Below are 15746 nucleotides of genomic sequence, written 5' to 3'. Positions count from 1 at the left end.
TAGCTAACATCCTCCTGTCACCTACTTCCTCAATGGAGTCTAGGGGGCAGCCCAGGACAGAGCTCGCTTTCCGGATCAGTTTGTTGAGCCTCTGCCTATCCCTGTCAGTGCTGCCCCCTCTCCAGCAGACCACAGGAAGTAGATGGCTGAGGCCACCACCGAGTCGTACAAGGTCCTGAGGAGAGCCCCACACAGGAGGACCTCAGTCTCCTCAGCAGGTGAAGGTATTATTATATTTATTAGTTAATCAACAGGAAATTAATCTGCAACTAATTTGATTATTGAAAATCATTCTTGCTCTTCTTTTTTTGTCTTTTTTTTTTTATTTAAAAAAAAAACTCAAACATTTTCTGGCTCTGGATTCTCAAATGTTAAGAGTTGATGCTTTTCTTTGTCACACATGAATATAAACTAAATCTCTTTTGGAAGACAGGAAGACGCTTGGTCTGTAGGAAATTAAGCCGGGTGTTTTAGAAATAGCAAAAAAAATAAATAAAACCAGATAAAATGAAACCAGAATATCTTAACACATGAAATCCTCACAGCTACTTAGCTTGTATGTCCATGACAACTGAACAAACTTGTGAGAACCATGTTATTTTGTTGAAAGCTCTGGAAGAAGCTAGTATGTGCAACTTGAGTTGGGAAAGTTTTGTAAAACTAACAAGATTCTCTCTTAGTTTCAACACTGACAACAGTCGATGATAAAATATTTCTCAGGATATTCATAAGTTATTTAACAATGAATTTATTTCTGATCAGAATGAAAAACAGTTTGCCGACATGAAAACAGACAGTAGAACGTTTTATTCCCAAACAGCAGACTGACAACATCACAGTCTGACAGTAAACGCAGTGACACTCAGACCTTTAAATGGATTAATACAAATGATCATCAGCATGTAACAACAGACTAAAACAGACATTACAGTGTTCAGGACTCCACTCATTTCTTGAATACACAATATTGAAAATACTGACAAGTGCATTTTAATACCACAGAAGAAGAGAAGGCACAGGGATTTCAACAACAGTATGGCTTTCAATTCAAAAAAATAAAATAAACCAACACTAGACTTGAGCACAAAATAACAACACAATAAAAAATAAAGAGATTTTATGAAAATTAAATTCTGGTACCAGACAGCTTGAGCATTCTCCCAGTGACACAAGTTGATTTGAAAACAATGCAAACACTAAATACCTCTGTTTGGTTTACAGCCCCTCTGTGTGACTTTGTTCTTTGACGTGGTTTCTATTTATCCCAAAAAAAAGTGAAAGCAACAGATCAACTACACATTTATATTTTCTACAAACAAAAATGTATTAAATCCTTATGATCAGAATAATTAGAAAATTAGGGGAAGCACAGGAACACCAAGAACAAAAAAGCAAAAGATGAAATGTTAAGAATTAAAAATAATTCTCACTGAGTATCTCGTAATATTGACCTAAAAAACATTTGATTAATTACGTAAAAGAGCGTTGTATGTTTTAAAGCCATTCAGGGTAAATTTGTGATTCACGGTTTTGGTTATAGAAACCAGGGCTGCAACTATTAATTATTTTTGTTATTTATTTTTTGATTAATCAATTGATAATTTGGTCTATAAAACATTACAAAACCGTAAAAAAAAAAAATGCCCATCACAATGTCCCTTTAATATAATATCCAATTTACTATGAGACGATAAGAAAACCAAGTAATTCTCACAGTTGTGAATCTGGAACTATCACTTTTTTAGCAATTAGTGCTTGAAAAATGACAAGTCAAATAGTAAAATAACTGCTGATTAATTTTCTGTCAAATCGATTAATCAGCTAATTGTTGCAGCTATAATATAATTAAAATACATTTGACTGGTTGAAGTCCATAAATAAAATTCACACATAGTGGCTTTAACAACAGAAAAACAGACCATCAGGTTAGATATGAATATTTCTGCAGCACAGATATTTGCATATGTATTATGCACACAGAGTCTTGTGTAGCTCAGCAGGTTGAGCAAGGCACTAACACTGTCAGAATTAAGGTTCAAGTCCCAGTGAGACACTTGATGTCGACTTTTAAAGCGAACAGTTTTTACTCGAACAAAACTGGATTTTTGAGGCTGGTGTTTAAAAGGTTTTGTTTGCGTGTTCGTTTTGAGGGAGGGGCGGAGTTAACATTTATTCCTCTGCTGCCTTAAATTCTCCCAAAATATTTTAGTCTTCTTACATGAACAGAAGATGCAGGGAACGATTAGTAATCATGTCCTCAACCAAAGTCCCTACATATATTTGAGATTTTGATGTCGTTCAATATTCATTTTTCACATAAACTCTTAAAAATACAATCGTTGACCTGTCTGCATTTATTGATATATCTGTATTTGACATATAAACATATAATGTTGGTTAGTATTTGGCTGCTTGCACATCATTAGCTTTCAGTTATTTTTACTGTCAATTAATCTGAATGTAAAGACAAGTAAAAGCAGCAAATAATCACATTTGAGAAGCTGAACACATCAAATCTTTGGCACTTTTGTTGCTGTTGTGATGAAATATTAAATATTTCCAAAGCTTTTAATAACATGTCCTTTATTAGAATGTAAAATACCTGAAGGTTTAACATTCGATAATTGTAAAATACAGATGAAGCTGCCGGTTGATCTGGTGCCTTTATTCTTTTGGATGGTTTGTTTTTGCCTCTAAAATATGGAGGCCCAAAGTGTTCAAAATTAAATAAATTATTATTATTTCTATTTCAAGTCTTTATCCGTAAGTGAAGTTAAACAGGGAACATTACTGACATTACAGAGCCAGTCATGTGATTTACTGCTGCTTTGATGTGACTGACTCGACACCAAAGTGACTACACAATAAAAACTGCTGGAGGGAAATTAAAATAATCCTTCAGCTCACGAAAAACATATTGTAATAAAAACTGAGTTTCACGGATTTATTGAATAATTCACAATTCTGTAGTTCTATAATATTTTGTCTGAATGTTTCTGTTTATTCAGTTTTGAACACTTTGAGTGTCTGTACCAGCAGCAGCCAGACGAAGTCTCTGACTGTTCACCAGCAGCTGAGGTCTAACACTGTGTATCTGCTGTAAGCAGTAAAATATTAGCTCCACAACAGGCTGCTGTTTGTATAAATGCTGGTGATGTGGTTTGTGATGCTGCCGTCGACTCGACAAACATCAACTCTTAGAGATCGAGTTAAGTCACAAAAAAAAGCTACTGCTTCAGTTAGACAGGAACTCCGTGCACACAAATGATTGTCTTATTTCAGTTCAACCTTTTTGCAAAAGATTTTCAGTGCTGCAGCTAGAGCTGGGTATCATGTGAAACTTTTTCATACCGAGTTCTGGTACCTTCATTTCAAAAAATCTTACAAGAATAACCGTTTCATTTTGTCTCTGTGCTTGGAACTCTCTAAAATGAGCAGTTTTTTTAATTGTTTGACTAACGCTAGAACTAAAATCAGCATGGGGCGTTCAGGAACAAAAATGAGTGCAGGGTTTTGAGGGACTAAAAGGAGCGCGGCGAGATGCGCTAAAATGAGCGCGGGCCGTTCAGGAAAGAAATTGAGTGCAGGGTCTAAGGGAACTAAAATGAGCATGGGGAGTTCAGGAACAAAAATGAGTGTAGGGTTTTGAGGCACTAGTGAGTGCAGGGCGTTAAACGGAACTAAAATGACCATGATGCATTCAGGGTAAAAGAGTTCTGTGGGTTGTTGAAGAACTACGTGGGAGCCGACAGGTGCTAGTTGTATCCCGTGTAGTGTGTCATGGTGGAAGACACGTCGTGAAATTCAGACACAAAGACGAGCAGGTCTGAATTTGTACATTGATTGACAGTGACCAATGGGAACACTTGCACTAAACACACAGTTTTCTGCAGGTATTCAATCACACTTCAAAGTATTGGACATGAATGTCTGAACCATACCACCAACCATCAGACATCCACAGAGCAAAGAGTCTAGTCTCTCACTTGCTCTCACTTTATTTCTGCAGCCTGAAGTAACTGACAGTGCGAGTATCAGGAAACAGCTGATTAGAGCACGTCATTGATATTCTGAGCCACATTTAACTAGTACCGAAAAAAGTTTGGTACCCAGCCCCAGGTGCAGCAGCTCCGAGGAGACATGTCTCCACGATACAATGGACACAAAAGTTTAATTTTACTTTTGATTTAAGAGACGTGAGGAGGATGGATACTGAAGTGAAGTCCCCGGCTGAGGAAGGACTGGGCAGCCATTTGAAACAGACGTCTGACCGCACAGGAGACATTCTGAAGGCAGATTTTTTTTCTGTTTTACTACTAAAGATTTGTATTGATCCTGTCAGACCTGTGTGATCAGACCTAAGTTTTACTACAAAAACAAAACAGTGCAGCAGTCTTCAGCACAGAGCCAGTTTAAAAAGCTATAAAACTGCAAAACCAGAGCACGAGGACCTGAACAGGACAAGCCACCTGAAGTCCACCCGCCTCTCAGCACTGCGTCTCCTTGGTGTCGATCTGATGTTGCCTCTTCAGTCTGAACATCAACGCCTTCTCGCTGCGACTCACCACGCTTTTCTCCGTCAGGTCCTCGAAGGAGCGCTGAGCCGACCCCACCGGCCGCCCGAACGCCTCCTCCAGGGCTTCCTGATCCAGGTGGGAGTCAAGGCTGGGGTCCTCCTGGATGGTGGCCATGCGTGGGCTGTCCAGAGGAGGGGGCATGTGACAGGAGCCAGCAGGGGCGGAATCGGGCCCGGGGATGAAGTTGGAAACCGGAGGGGTGCTGGTCTGCTGGGGGCCGGATGGTTGGAAACGGAGGGGGGCGGCGTTTGTGGTCGGGAAGCTTGGAGGTTTGAAGATCCGTACAGACGCGGACTCTAGGCTGCTCAAGAGCTCGGCATTCTGGGGAAATGAACCATCAGAGTCAGTTGCGATTAATGGTTAAAGGAGCAGACCGTATGTTTTAACAAATAACTGACTGCGACTGAATGAATGTACTGATGTTTCACTTCTCTCATCTCTATCATCTTTAGCAGCTGGACCATCACACTGTCAGATCCACCTGAACAATAAAGGTCCCTCCAATCCTCATTTGAAACTACACGAACTTCAAATGGCTTAATTCATAAATTAAATTCACCCAAAAAATTCAGTTTACAAAAACAAACAGAGGAAGTATAAGGTGGATTGTAAGGTTCTCAGTACAAGGTTGAGTTAATAGTCAAGTGTTTCAGCTCATGTTCCCTCTCCATCTTTATGAAGTGTCACTGTCTGGGTTCTTATTGTTCAGGCAGCTCCTTCATGTGGAGCCTTGTTGCATTTCACACAACCCACAACAGAGGAGGCTGAGGCGTTGACAGATTTCTTGCTAATGCGTTTTGTTGTATACTGCACATATATACTGTATATAAATATATATATATACACATATACAGATACTCACACTGGGGAAGAACAGTGACTTTGTGGTCTGCTCATATTGTTTATCCAGCTTCTTGTCCTGAGGGAAGAGAGAAGATATGATGAATAGTGGTGTTGATGATAAGGGCAGCAGAATCAGTAACTTCTTTGAAATCACTTCTTGACACTCATTTTTATAGACTTGCTTTTATGATGTCGTCTTTTCATCGTTTTTTTTTAATCGTCTTTTTATCGTTTTATCGACTCCATATCGCCCTTTTATTGCTTTTACTGTGTTTGTGTGTATGTTTCTATACAACATCTGCTCCCTCTAATTGTCCTCATCTGTATTGAATTATATTATTTGTCCTCCCTCTGTAACTCTACCTAATTCCTGTCTGTTTCTGCTTTTGAATATCATTGCTTTTGATTTGTTTTTTGTAAACTCAGTTGTTAAAGGTGCTATATAAATAAAGCTATTTTTATTTTTATTATATTCTACTTAAAATATTGAGGTAATGTGATGATCAACATCAGATCTGAAAGAACTACATCTCTCACAGACACTTTAAACAGCAGTTCTGAAGGAAAACAGCTGATGGGATGTGATGAATGGACTGCGACCTGTAACAATAACAAAGTGAGTGTACTGACACCCACCACACAGTGAACCAGGATGCTGAAAGGAACCCAGAAGAGCAGAGAGAAAGCCACCACTGAGCCAACGATGTTATCAGCCAGAAACTTCCCGAACGTGTTGATGTCCAGTTTATCGATGAAATCCCACAGCCGCTCCACCACGTCCTGCACCTGCTTCATGCACTTCCCCTGTAGAGACAGCAGAACACCCACACGCTCATTCATCCTGCTCGTCTTTAATGTGGCATTCTGGGTGTTTTTACCGATGGATGGTCTCACCGCTCCGTCACAGAAGCCCACGGTGCAGGGTTTGCCTTTACGCAGGAACAGGAAGTTGCCTGTTTTGTCCTGATAGGGCTCGCAGACACCGCTGCTGCCGCGACAGCAGACTTTACACGACGAGTTGGTTTCTACCAAGGAGAAAAAAAGCGAATGCAGACTCATTACTGCCAGAGGCTCGTCGTCAGGGGAGGCAAACCAGGCAAATGCTTGGGGCCCCAAATGAACCCTCATATTGGCACAACTATAAACCCCCTTAAACCTCCCATAATCACACTATACAGTTGCCCCAAAAGCCCTGATGATGGGGGTGGTGGGGTGGTGGGGTGGTGGGGGGTCGGAGCGGGGCACCTGATGATGTGTGCTGTAGCTAGCATCTCTGAATTGCCTGCATGTCAGGCACTTAGGGGACATCACATCTGTAAATCGTAGCATCTGTCCGTCTAGGATCACCACTGATCACTGCAGGTTAAAGATCCAACAGGTGAAAACCAAGCTCTTCATGTGTGTGTCACATTGAAGATGACGTCACAATAGCTTTGTGCTTCGCCGCTATAGTAACAACGTTGCATTGAGGGGGTTCTATCTGCAGTGGAAAAAAGAAGTACCTGGCACCAAAAGTACCTTGTGGTGGAAAAACACTTCAAGTCCAATATTCCTGCTCTTTTCACTCCGTTTTTAGTCTCTACCAACTCCTGAGGGAAATATCGGACTCTTTTTTCATTTATTTGCTTCATTTGTAAAAGACAAGTACAGAAAAACACTGACTGTTGCAGAAGCAGTGTCCAATTGATTTTACATGTGTTTATAGCTGAAGCTAAATTCTAACACGAGTCCTTTGATGGGTATTGACGGGTTTAGCTGCTAAATGCTATGTTCACCTGCTGCTCTCTACCTGTGTGTGTCTGCTGGTTGCTGCTGAGCAGGTGGTGGACAGTGGCTTTTCACAGCTGCTCAGATAACAGTTGCTGCTGTGGAGAGCTAAGGTAGACTAATAAGCTTAGTACAAAAATATTGACTTGCGCAGCCTTAATCACACAAGAACCAAGTCAAACGTTCAGTGTCGTACCATTGCAGGCGCAGGGCTGCAGCTTTAAGACGGCCTGGCAGAAAGGAATACACTCTCCGTTCAGACACTCTCCGCTGTCCAGACACACCGTTTTATCCGGGGCGTTTTCCGGAGGAGGACACTCGCTGCTGTTTCCTGTCAACACACACACAAAAAAAAAAAAAAGCAGACATGAAGCAACAGGAGTGGAAGGCAGATTCTTGACCTTTGAACTTTGCGTGCCGACCTGTGCAGTAGGAGTGTCCTTTACAGGTGGCGTCGATGGGCTCCTGACAGACTTCGCCTTCAGACTCGAACCGGCAGTGTTTGCAGCACGCACTGTTCCTGTCACTGAGCGGAGAAAAGACGTAGTTGAGCCGAGACGGATTCATGTCAGGACAAGACAAAACCACTAGAGAAACTGTGACAACTCTGACAGTGTTTCAGTCATTAAGCTCCTCGACCGATGAATCCCTCATTGAACCTTTCATTCACGCTGGTATGACACCACAGACGTCAACAACACAGCTACAAAATGCAATGTTTGAGGGAGAAACAAGTCCTTTATTTAAACCTTTATCTACCATCCAACACGAGTTATCTTTGATAACCTGAGGAGGTGTTACAGCTGATTCTGTGACCCATAGCAACAACCAGTTCCAGCCAACCAGCCTCCTCCTATAAATCACAATTAAAGTTACCAATTTTGGGGCGTCGTATAGCGTAGTGGTTTAAGCAGGCGCCCCATGTGTAGAGGCTACAGTCCTCGCTGCAGTCGGCCCCGGTTCGAATCCCGCATCGGACGGCCTTTCACTGCATGTCATTCCCCCTCTCTCTGCCTCCCCGTTTCCTGTCACTCTCCACTGTGCTGTCCATTAAAGGCATAAAAAAGCCCAAAAAAATATACTTTTAAAAAAAAAAAAGTTACCAATTTAGTTATTGATGTGATTATAAGAACCTCGATTCTAGTTTTATCGTTTGTTTTCAAAACAGTTGAGTTTTGTTGCATTTTTTTATTCCACATCCGAACAAAAGATTTCACGGGGGGATTCAAAAGGATCGGGGTTCGATAAAATGCCATCGAACTCCACCCCTAGCGCGGCCTCTGACCTGCACTGAGCTCCAGGTTTCAGCCTGCAGTCGGCCGTGCAGCAGTGGTCGGAGTTGATGTGCAGCAGTCCGGGATCGCACTCTTCCCCCTGCTCCACCCGAGAGTTTCCGCACACGTTAATGTTTCTCTCCTTGAAGCAGGACGACGCCTTCGACCTCAGGCGCTTCACTATGGAGCGTTTACTGCAGTTTGAGAACATCTGGACAGATGGGAGAAAATCTGTTTATCATAACAAAAACTCCACTAGAGCAGAAAGTCTGGTTTATATCCTGCAGTATTCATCTCTATTCAGCTTTCTGTTTTCCTTTTTTTCTCTGTTCTGCAGGTCAGTGAGATTCACTACACAGAAGTCCTGAAAAATGACTTTTTTGATCAGTTTTAATCATGCTACCACCTCAGATGCTCACAGCCACTGAAGAGACCTCTGTTATTAAATAAACTCATTTTCACCTCAGAATATAATGAAATTCTTGCTTTAATAAATAAAATAATACCAATTTTCTGTTTAAAATAAGGACAAAGTGAGTATTTGGCCTTGGAGTAAAGGTGGTGCCCTCAATGTGTCTTGGGTGCGTTCACACCTGAACTTAGAGCTGAGCACCTGTGATCAGATCACCCGAGACAGATGTTAATACCAGGTCTGAACAGTGCCTTAAGTTAGGAGCTTATGCACATTAAAATATCATCTCTCAGGACATTGAGGGCTCAGTGTCACAGGTAAAGGTGTAGAACCAGGAGGCAGCACCTTGTTGTTGACGTGGTCTCCGCTCACAGCGATGGGGTACATGACGTATTTCCCTCCCTGGTCCTCTCGGGGGGCGCAGTCTGGGATGTTGTCGGGGTCGTGCTCTGCTCCAAAGTTATGACCGAGCTCGTGAGTCGTCACCAGATCTGCCTCCTGTGGAAACAACGCCAAAAACTGTTGAGTCCCTGCTTAATTCACAGCATTAGTCATCAGCTGACAAACTTCCAGGCAAACAGACTCAGGGGAAGAGGAAGTTTTCAAACTGAGATGTGCTTCACAATGTGGGAGCAGGAGAGTTAACGGTGGTCGTGCGAGAGATGTGAGGTAAAAATACTAAGAAACACAACGTACAATTTCTGCTTCAAAAATCACACTCCTTCTTGGAATCATAACTCAGGCAAATCTCAACAGCCAGGCACGAATGCCAACTGAAATGTCCCTGTATGAACAACTGATGCAGTTCAACAGCTGTCAGAAATCCAGCCCACCTTGGTCAGGATGGTCTTCCCATAGTTCTTAGTGCTGGTCAGACCTGTGTTGAGGTAAATCGCTCTTTGTTCGTTTGTAGATGAAGGACACGCTAAAGGAAACAAAACAACAGGGTGTGACTGGTTAACAGTGAAGATGCTTTAAATCTTTATCTTTTCCACTGATCAGATAAAATCAGGGAGTGAGGCGAAGCAGCAGGACCCTACATTTGGAGCAAAGACCTCCGGGGATGTCGGGTTTGGACGGGGCGACGTAGGCCAGACCCAGAGTGCCTTCATCAAAGTCCTGATAGGTGAAGAGGTGAGCCAGACAAACGTTGGAGGCTTTGTCTGCGATGTCCACACTGAACTGCTGCAAGAGGACGAAACCACAGAGATCTCAGAGGAGGCGTTCAGGATTAAAACCGTTGTAACTTTGTTTCTCACTGCAAAATAATGCTAAATGTTGTTCGCGTCGGGCGATGTGGTTTTACCTCCAGCAGTTTCTTGACGTCCCAGACGTCTCTGCCCTTCACTGGACTTCCTCTCATGTTGAAGTGACTTTTTCCTGGATCTACAGAAGTCGGAATCTTCTCTATGATAATCTACCAGAGGAGAAACAGCAGCGTCACATGTGACAACCAGCTTGGTGTTATTTTATTACATAAGTGGAGTCGCTGTCGTCCATCTCTGATGTGATGGAGGCTGACTGTTACAGCCTATAAAAAACACACTGATTGAATACAAACTGATTACAGGACATGTGGGTAAGTTAAACTGATCACTTCACTTCACCTGCTGGATCTGAACACCGTAACCTTTGAACTCGTCGTCCCACGACGTGTTTCTGTAGATGTCGTCCACGCGATCAATCAGCTCGATCTGAAAACACAGTCGGGGTGGTTAACATCAGCGGGTGGAGGCGGTGAGGGGCTCAAACAGGAATCATAGTGATCCTGATATTGTTGATGGTTGAATTTGTTGTCCAGGTGAGAGATCGAGGTGTTTTCAGGTCTGACCAGGTAGTTGAGGGTGGTGCTCTCCTCCTCGCGGCCCATGTGTTTGAAGAAGCGATGGTCAGCCACCAGCAGCAGGGGACAGGTGTTTTTCTTGTGGTCCTGGACCTGACGTTTCCCTCTGAACACAGACTCTGACCAGGTACAGACAGGAAACACACTAAATATCAGTCCTGTGGTCAGGACCCTGAGACTTCACACACGAATTTTAAATGTTATATGAAACCCTTATTATCACAATTTGATGTCAAAAGATTTTTCACTGTAATGAAATGAAGTAAAGTGATGTTGATGTAAACGCAACACACCCTACAGCTTAAAAGTTATTTTTTCCAAATTAAAAACTCTTTTTTTAATTTGAAATCAGTTTTTTCACATTATAAACACTTTTTAAGTCACATTAAAAGCTTCTTGTTCACATCAAAAGTTCTTTTTTCACTCTTAAAAGCTTGTTCTTTAACGTAAATAGTTCTTCTTTTCACATTAAAACCCAAATTCTTCACAATAAAAGCTAGGTTGTTCACGTTAAAAGCTCTTTTTTTGTGAAGCAGCTACAGGAAATGGACCGTATTCGTCTTTATTTGCAACGAGGAATAGTAAAGGCAGCCACAATGAGCTGTTTATCTGCTGCTCACTTCAGTTTGGTTGAACTTAAAACCTTCCATAAACAAAACCATGATGTTAGATACAGAATGAGCTACATAATGGCTCAAAGTCTGGACATAAAGTTGTCTAGTCACGTATCAAACAAATCCTTCTTCTCATGTTTTTTCCATCTGTGTTAAAATCTACTAACCCTCGTCATCCTGGTCCTCCAGCACGGCCATTTGAACGCCGTCAGGAAAGAGGTGGCTGGGGTTGAACGTCATGTAGCCGCAGACAGACGGCTGATGCAGTCTGCTCAGGTTCCTGATGTCGTCTGAGCGGTAGATCAGCAGGCGACCATCGGGGGGCGCTGAGGTGAACCTCCACAGAGGCTGAACACAGAGGAGACAGGAAGCTTTTGTTTAATGTTTTAGTTGAACATCACACACTTGTATACGACGCTCAGTGTCCTTGTTTTACCTCGATGTTGTACTCGCCCTCGTCAGTCAGGATGTGAGCTGAGAACTCGTGCTCGTCGATATGAGCCTGAACTCGAGAGTGTTCCTCCCCTGGAAGAAACACAGTTAAAGGATCTTTTTTTTCTCTTTCTTGCCAGCAAATCGCACTTGCAGACTCAAACCAACACTTTCTGACTTCCCTCCTCTGTCTGCGGCTCTCAGCTTCAAGCCCAATGCTCCCTGCTGAAGACGTAAATCTCCTCACAGATTACATCAATTTATTTTCAGTTTTAAAATATTGTCCAGCAATTTCCTAAAACATCCGTAGGTTTAGACGAAGTTGGTTAAGACACACAGACATAACCACAACGCCCCCAGTTCAGATCCAGCACAGTCACTGTTGTGTTCTTACTAGTTTCTGGAAACAACGGAGCTCTATAAGAAGTCCTTTATTATCAATGTACTCCCAGCTGGACTGTCTTACCGATGACATGTCCGGTGAAGTAGTTGTGTCTGTTGACCGGGTAGCTCTGCTCCCGACCGTCCTCGTCCACGACCACGGCTCTGAAATCCTCGGTGAACAGCTCATCGTTGGTCCTCAGGTACAGTCTGAACTGCCTGCACAGATAAAATGTACGAGTAGCATTAGGGGCCCGTTTAAATGTCATGAATCAAAACTTGCATTAACCCCGTGTGAAACGTGGACCTCTGCAGGGCGTTGAAACTGAGCGTCTTCTCCACATGAGTTTGAGTTTGGACGTCTCGGCGGCGGACGGAGTGAGTCTGCAGGCTGGAGAGAGGCAGCACGTCGAAGTCGTCCAGCATCGACCTGAGAGAGGCTGAGGAGGAAACACAGAGTCTGATGTCTTCATGTTTATGATCCTTACATGTGTCTGATTAAATGATCATAAAGTCATAAATTCAACCTCCCACAAGACACCACCAACAGCACCTCTGTCTGTATTCATGGTTTTATTACGGTGAAGCTGGGTGAACGGGTTAATATGTAACAGATAATACCAAACAAGTTGTAATGTGTGACACAGTAGCTGCAGACCACTGGATTTACCAACAAAATGTCATATGTAATCAAATTAAAATGACCAGTCCTTAATTTGTACTTTCAACTAATATTAACCTTGTTTTTTTTTTTTTGTTTTAAACAGTTTAAAATATTGTTTCTGAGTCTCAGAGTTTCTGTCATTTGTGTTGTTAGGAAACATGTACCTGTTCAGGTTGATCAATTGAGGTACAATTGATCATTTTTCATTCATTTATCTTGAGGCCAGGAAAAGAAATAAACTGACAAAATAGTCAGAGCTAGCAAAAATAAAGATAAAGTTATGATAAATGAAATTCAAAAGTTATAATTAAGAGATAGTGAATGAATTTTGATTTACTACATCATAATTTGGACATAGTATAAGATGTGAGATGATAAGTAGTAAGTGGAAGCTAAGACATTAGAGATTAGGCAAACACTCACTTTAAAAGTCATAATTTTGACTCACTTTTCAATAATTTTGAGACAGAGTGAAATATGAGATAGTAAGTAAATATACTTTGTTATTACTACTTTGATTCATCACAAAAATGGCAAAAATAAATGACTCTCACTCTGAGACCAGAAAGTGGCCTCAGATTTTAGGACCCCATTTTATATGAGAATAAGGAAAAGAAATACATATTAATTAAACATTGACTTTGACATATTGATAATTAAATACTGTCTAATTTTACATGGTATTTTGACATTGTTTGGGATATGCGATGTGTTTTAGGGTGATTTGCTATTTAGTTTTACATGGTATTTTGACATATGATGAAAATGTTGACTTAGTATCTCAGGTTAGTTTAAAAGACACATCACATAAGTTTCACTTATCCCATAAAATGTAGACTTATCTCTTCATTTTGAGTAACAATTTCATTTGTACATCGATTTTGACACAATTACTATTATCTTATCTCTTTTACATAGTATTTTTAATCTTATGTGATATGAGGTTAACTCAATGTTGTGACGATGGTTATGAGATACTATCACAAAATTAGGACTAATTATCAAACGTTGACTTATTCTCTCAAATGTATAACTTAGAAAGGACAATTTAAGATTTACCATCTTTAAAACTTATTCTACTTATTAACGCAACTTTTCATTTGATGTTCATCTTTTTCTGTCAGGGATGGTCTTCCATACTTTCTACCGATGTACATTAACCTTTTCATGACTGTTAGCAGCAGTCAGGCTCGTTGTTTTAGCGAACTTTACTTATAATGCCTGTAAATTTAGAGGATCAGAACCACATTTAAAGATTTACCATACTCCTGCTGCTCTGTGTCTGCGGGCGGATTGGTGGCTGCTTCGGTGTAAAAGGTAAAAACGGTTAGAAAAGTTAAAACCGTGAGCTCCTGTCTCATGTTTGACGGTTCTGACTGATGGATTAATCCTCGCACAGGATGGGCTGAATGGAAACGGCCGCCGCTGCTTCTTTCAGATTAAACTCTCCAAACATCAGATTTCAGACGTTGACGACAGTTTGGATACAAAATTTCACATTAAAAAAACATTTCTTAATAAAACTAAGTAACCTCGTCCAGGTGAGGTCTTTATTGTGTTTAGAAACAGGTAGAAAAACTTCTCCAGTCCGTAAAAACCAGGAAGACGGAAAGCTCTCGAGACAAGTCATCAAGAAGCTGGAGATGCGGTACGGAAGTGGGTTTAACTGCCGTCACAATAAAAGACATTTAGCGAGTAAAATAAAATAAACTAATAATTGAATATTTTTAAAATTATAAAGCTTTTCAAAAGTAACAACTTCATCAAATCCAAATTATTTAATTAAAAAAATAACACAGAGTACAGACATGAATTATTTTAAGACAAAAAAACATAAATAGATACATTAATCAAAATAAATAACAATGAAACATTATTAATTACTTAAATGATTACTTACTTACTAAAAACACGAAATACTGAGCACAAACGAGGACATAAATAAAATACATGAATTATAAAACAAAATAAGAATATAAAATAATAAATAAAAGATGTAAAAACTAATTATAAACTAAAAGTAATATTGAATATTTATTTTTATTTATATGTTTTACAATATTTACTTTTGAGGGACTAAAAATAGTCAGATATACATATGTTTGTCCAAGAATGCAATATTCTGTCCTCCAGAGTTACGTTTTAATTGTTTAAATTATTAGCGGCTTTATTTTGAAAATCCGTCTTTGCATTGTGTTCGTGTTGGTTCAAACTTTACAAACTGGTGAGTCAAACACGCTGGAATCCAAAAGGCTCCTGAAACAAGCAGTTTAAAAACTGATCGTGATTTTCTTCAGAGCGGGGGATGATGTAGGAGTTAGAGCTGCACAACAAACACAAAGTGAAGCAGATAGAAGTGAAACATGTCTGTCGTCCATCTTATGTAAGAGAATAACACAGAGACATCTGGCAGGTCTATTTATAACATCTGATCTCATCCAAATCCGCTTTTACTACAACATATACACAGATCAACCATAACATTAACAGCCGTAACTGCACATACAGCGGGAAACCTTTTTTACACAGGAAACTGTAAACTCCGCCTCAGGAAACAGAACTTAAACGAACTTATTATCAAATACCATGCAATAGTCTGAATATAGTATGACTTATTTTTCATTTTATATAAGAAGTTACTACGTAAAAGTGACTTTACTGTGTAAGATTCGTAATAGGAGTATTTCATGTTATTTTCTTTGAACTTACTGTCAAACTGCAGAGGTGACATTTCCTGTCTTCACAGACACTTGCAAAGGACAGGAAATGTGTTCTGCAAATGCCTTTTATTTATTTATTTATTTATTCAGATGTGGGATTAAGTTTGTTTTCATGAATAAGGCTGAAGCAGGAATTTGAGAAAAATATAATTCATTTTTGAGATAGATAGATAGATAGATAGATAGATAGATAGATAGATAGATAGATAGATAGATAGA

The 15746-nt window shown here is 40.5% G+C and overlaps 1 protein-coding gene across 1 annotated transcript; it reads right to left on the bottom strand.

Annotated features, from left to right (window-relative positions):
• Nucleotides 1–732: 732 nt before the first annotated feature.
• Nucleotides 733–14467, bottom strand: adam17b (ADAM metallopeptidase domain 17b). Its single transcript, XM_056405139.1, has 18 exons — nt 14069–14467; nt 12451–12583; nt 12229–12362; nt 11767–11855; nt 11498–11678; nt 10705–10835; nt 10481–10567; nt 10180–10290; nt 9914–10058; nt 9707–9798; nt 9219–9371; nt 8473–8672; nt 7610–7713; nt 7384–7518; nt 6315–6445; nt 6057–6224; nt 5440–5496; nt 733–4898 (listed from the first exon to the last, which is right to left on the bottom strand). Exons 1-18 carry the CDS (start codon nt 14166–14168, stop codon nt 4488–4490), a joined length of 2562 nt encoding a protein of 853 aa, XP_056261114.1. The 5' UTR covers nt 14169–14467; the 3' UTR covers nt 733–4487.
• Between the last annotated feature and the right edge of the window lie 1279 nt (nt 14468–15746).

This window comes from Seriola aureovittata, chromosome 19 (genome assembly GCF_021018895.1).
Source record: "Seriola aureovittata isolate HTS-2021-v1 ecotype China chromosome 19, ASM2101889v1, whole genome shotgun sequence".
NCBI classification, from domain to species: domain Eukaryota; kingdom Metazoa; phylum Chordata; class Actinopteri; order Carangiformes; family Carangidae; genus Seriola; species Seriola aureovittata.
Note: the sequence above shows the minus strand (reverse complement) of the source record. Positions and strands in the feature narration are given on the sequence as shown.

Excerpts from the sequence above, each read along its gene's own strand:
- adam17b (XM_056405139.1), bottom strand. The coding sequence starts at position 14,168 with ATGAGACAGGAGCTCACGGTTTTAACTTTTCTAACCGTTTTTACCTTT. Across the intron at positions 6,225-6,314 it reads TGGGCTTCTGTGACGGAGCG|GGGAAGTGCATGAAGCAGGT; the intron begins GTGAGACCATCC and ends CTGTCTCTACAG. Across the intron at positions 4,899-5,439 it reads AGTCACTGTTCTTCCCCAGT|AATGCCGAGCTCTTGAGCAG; the intron begins GTGAGTATCTGT and ends TCATTTCCCCAG.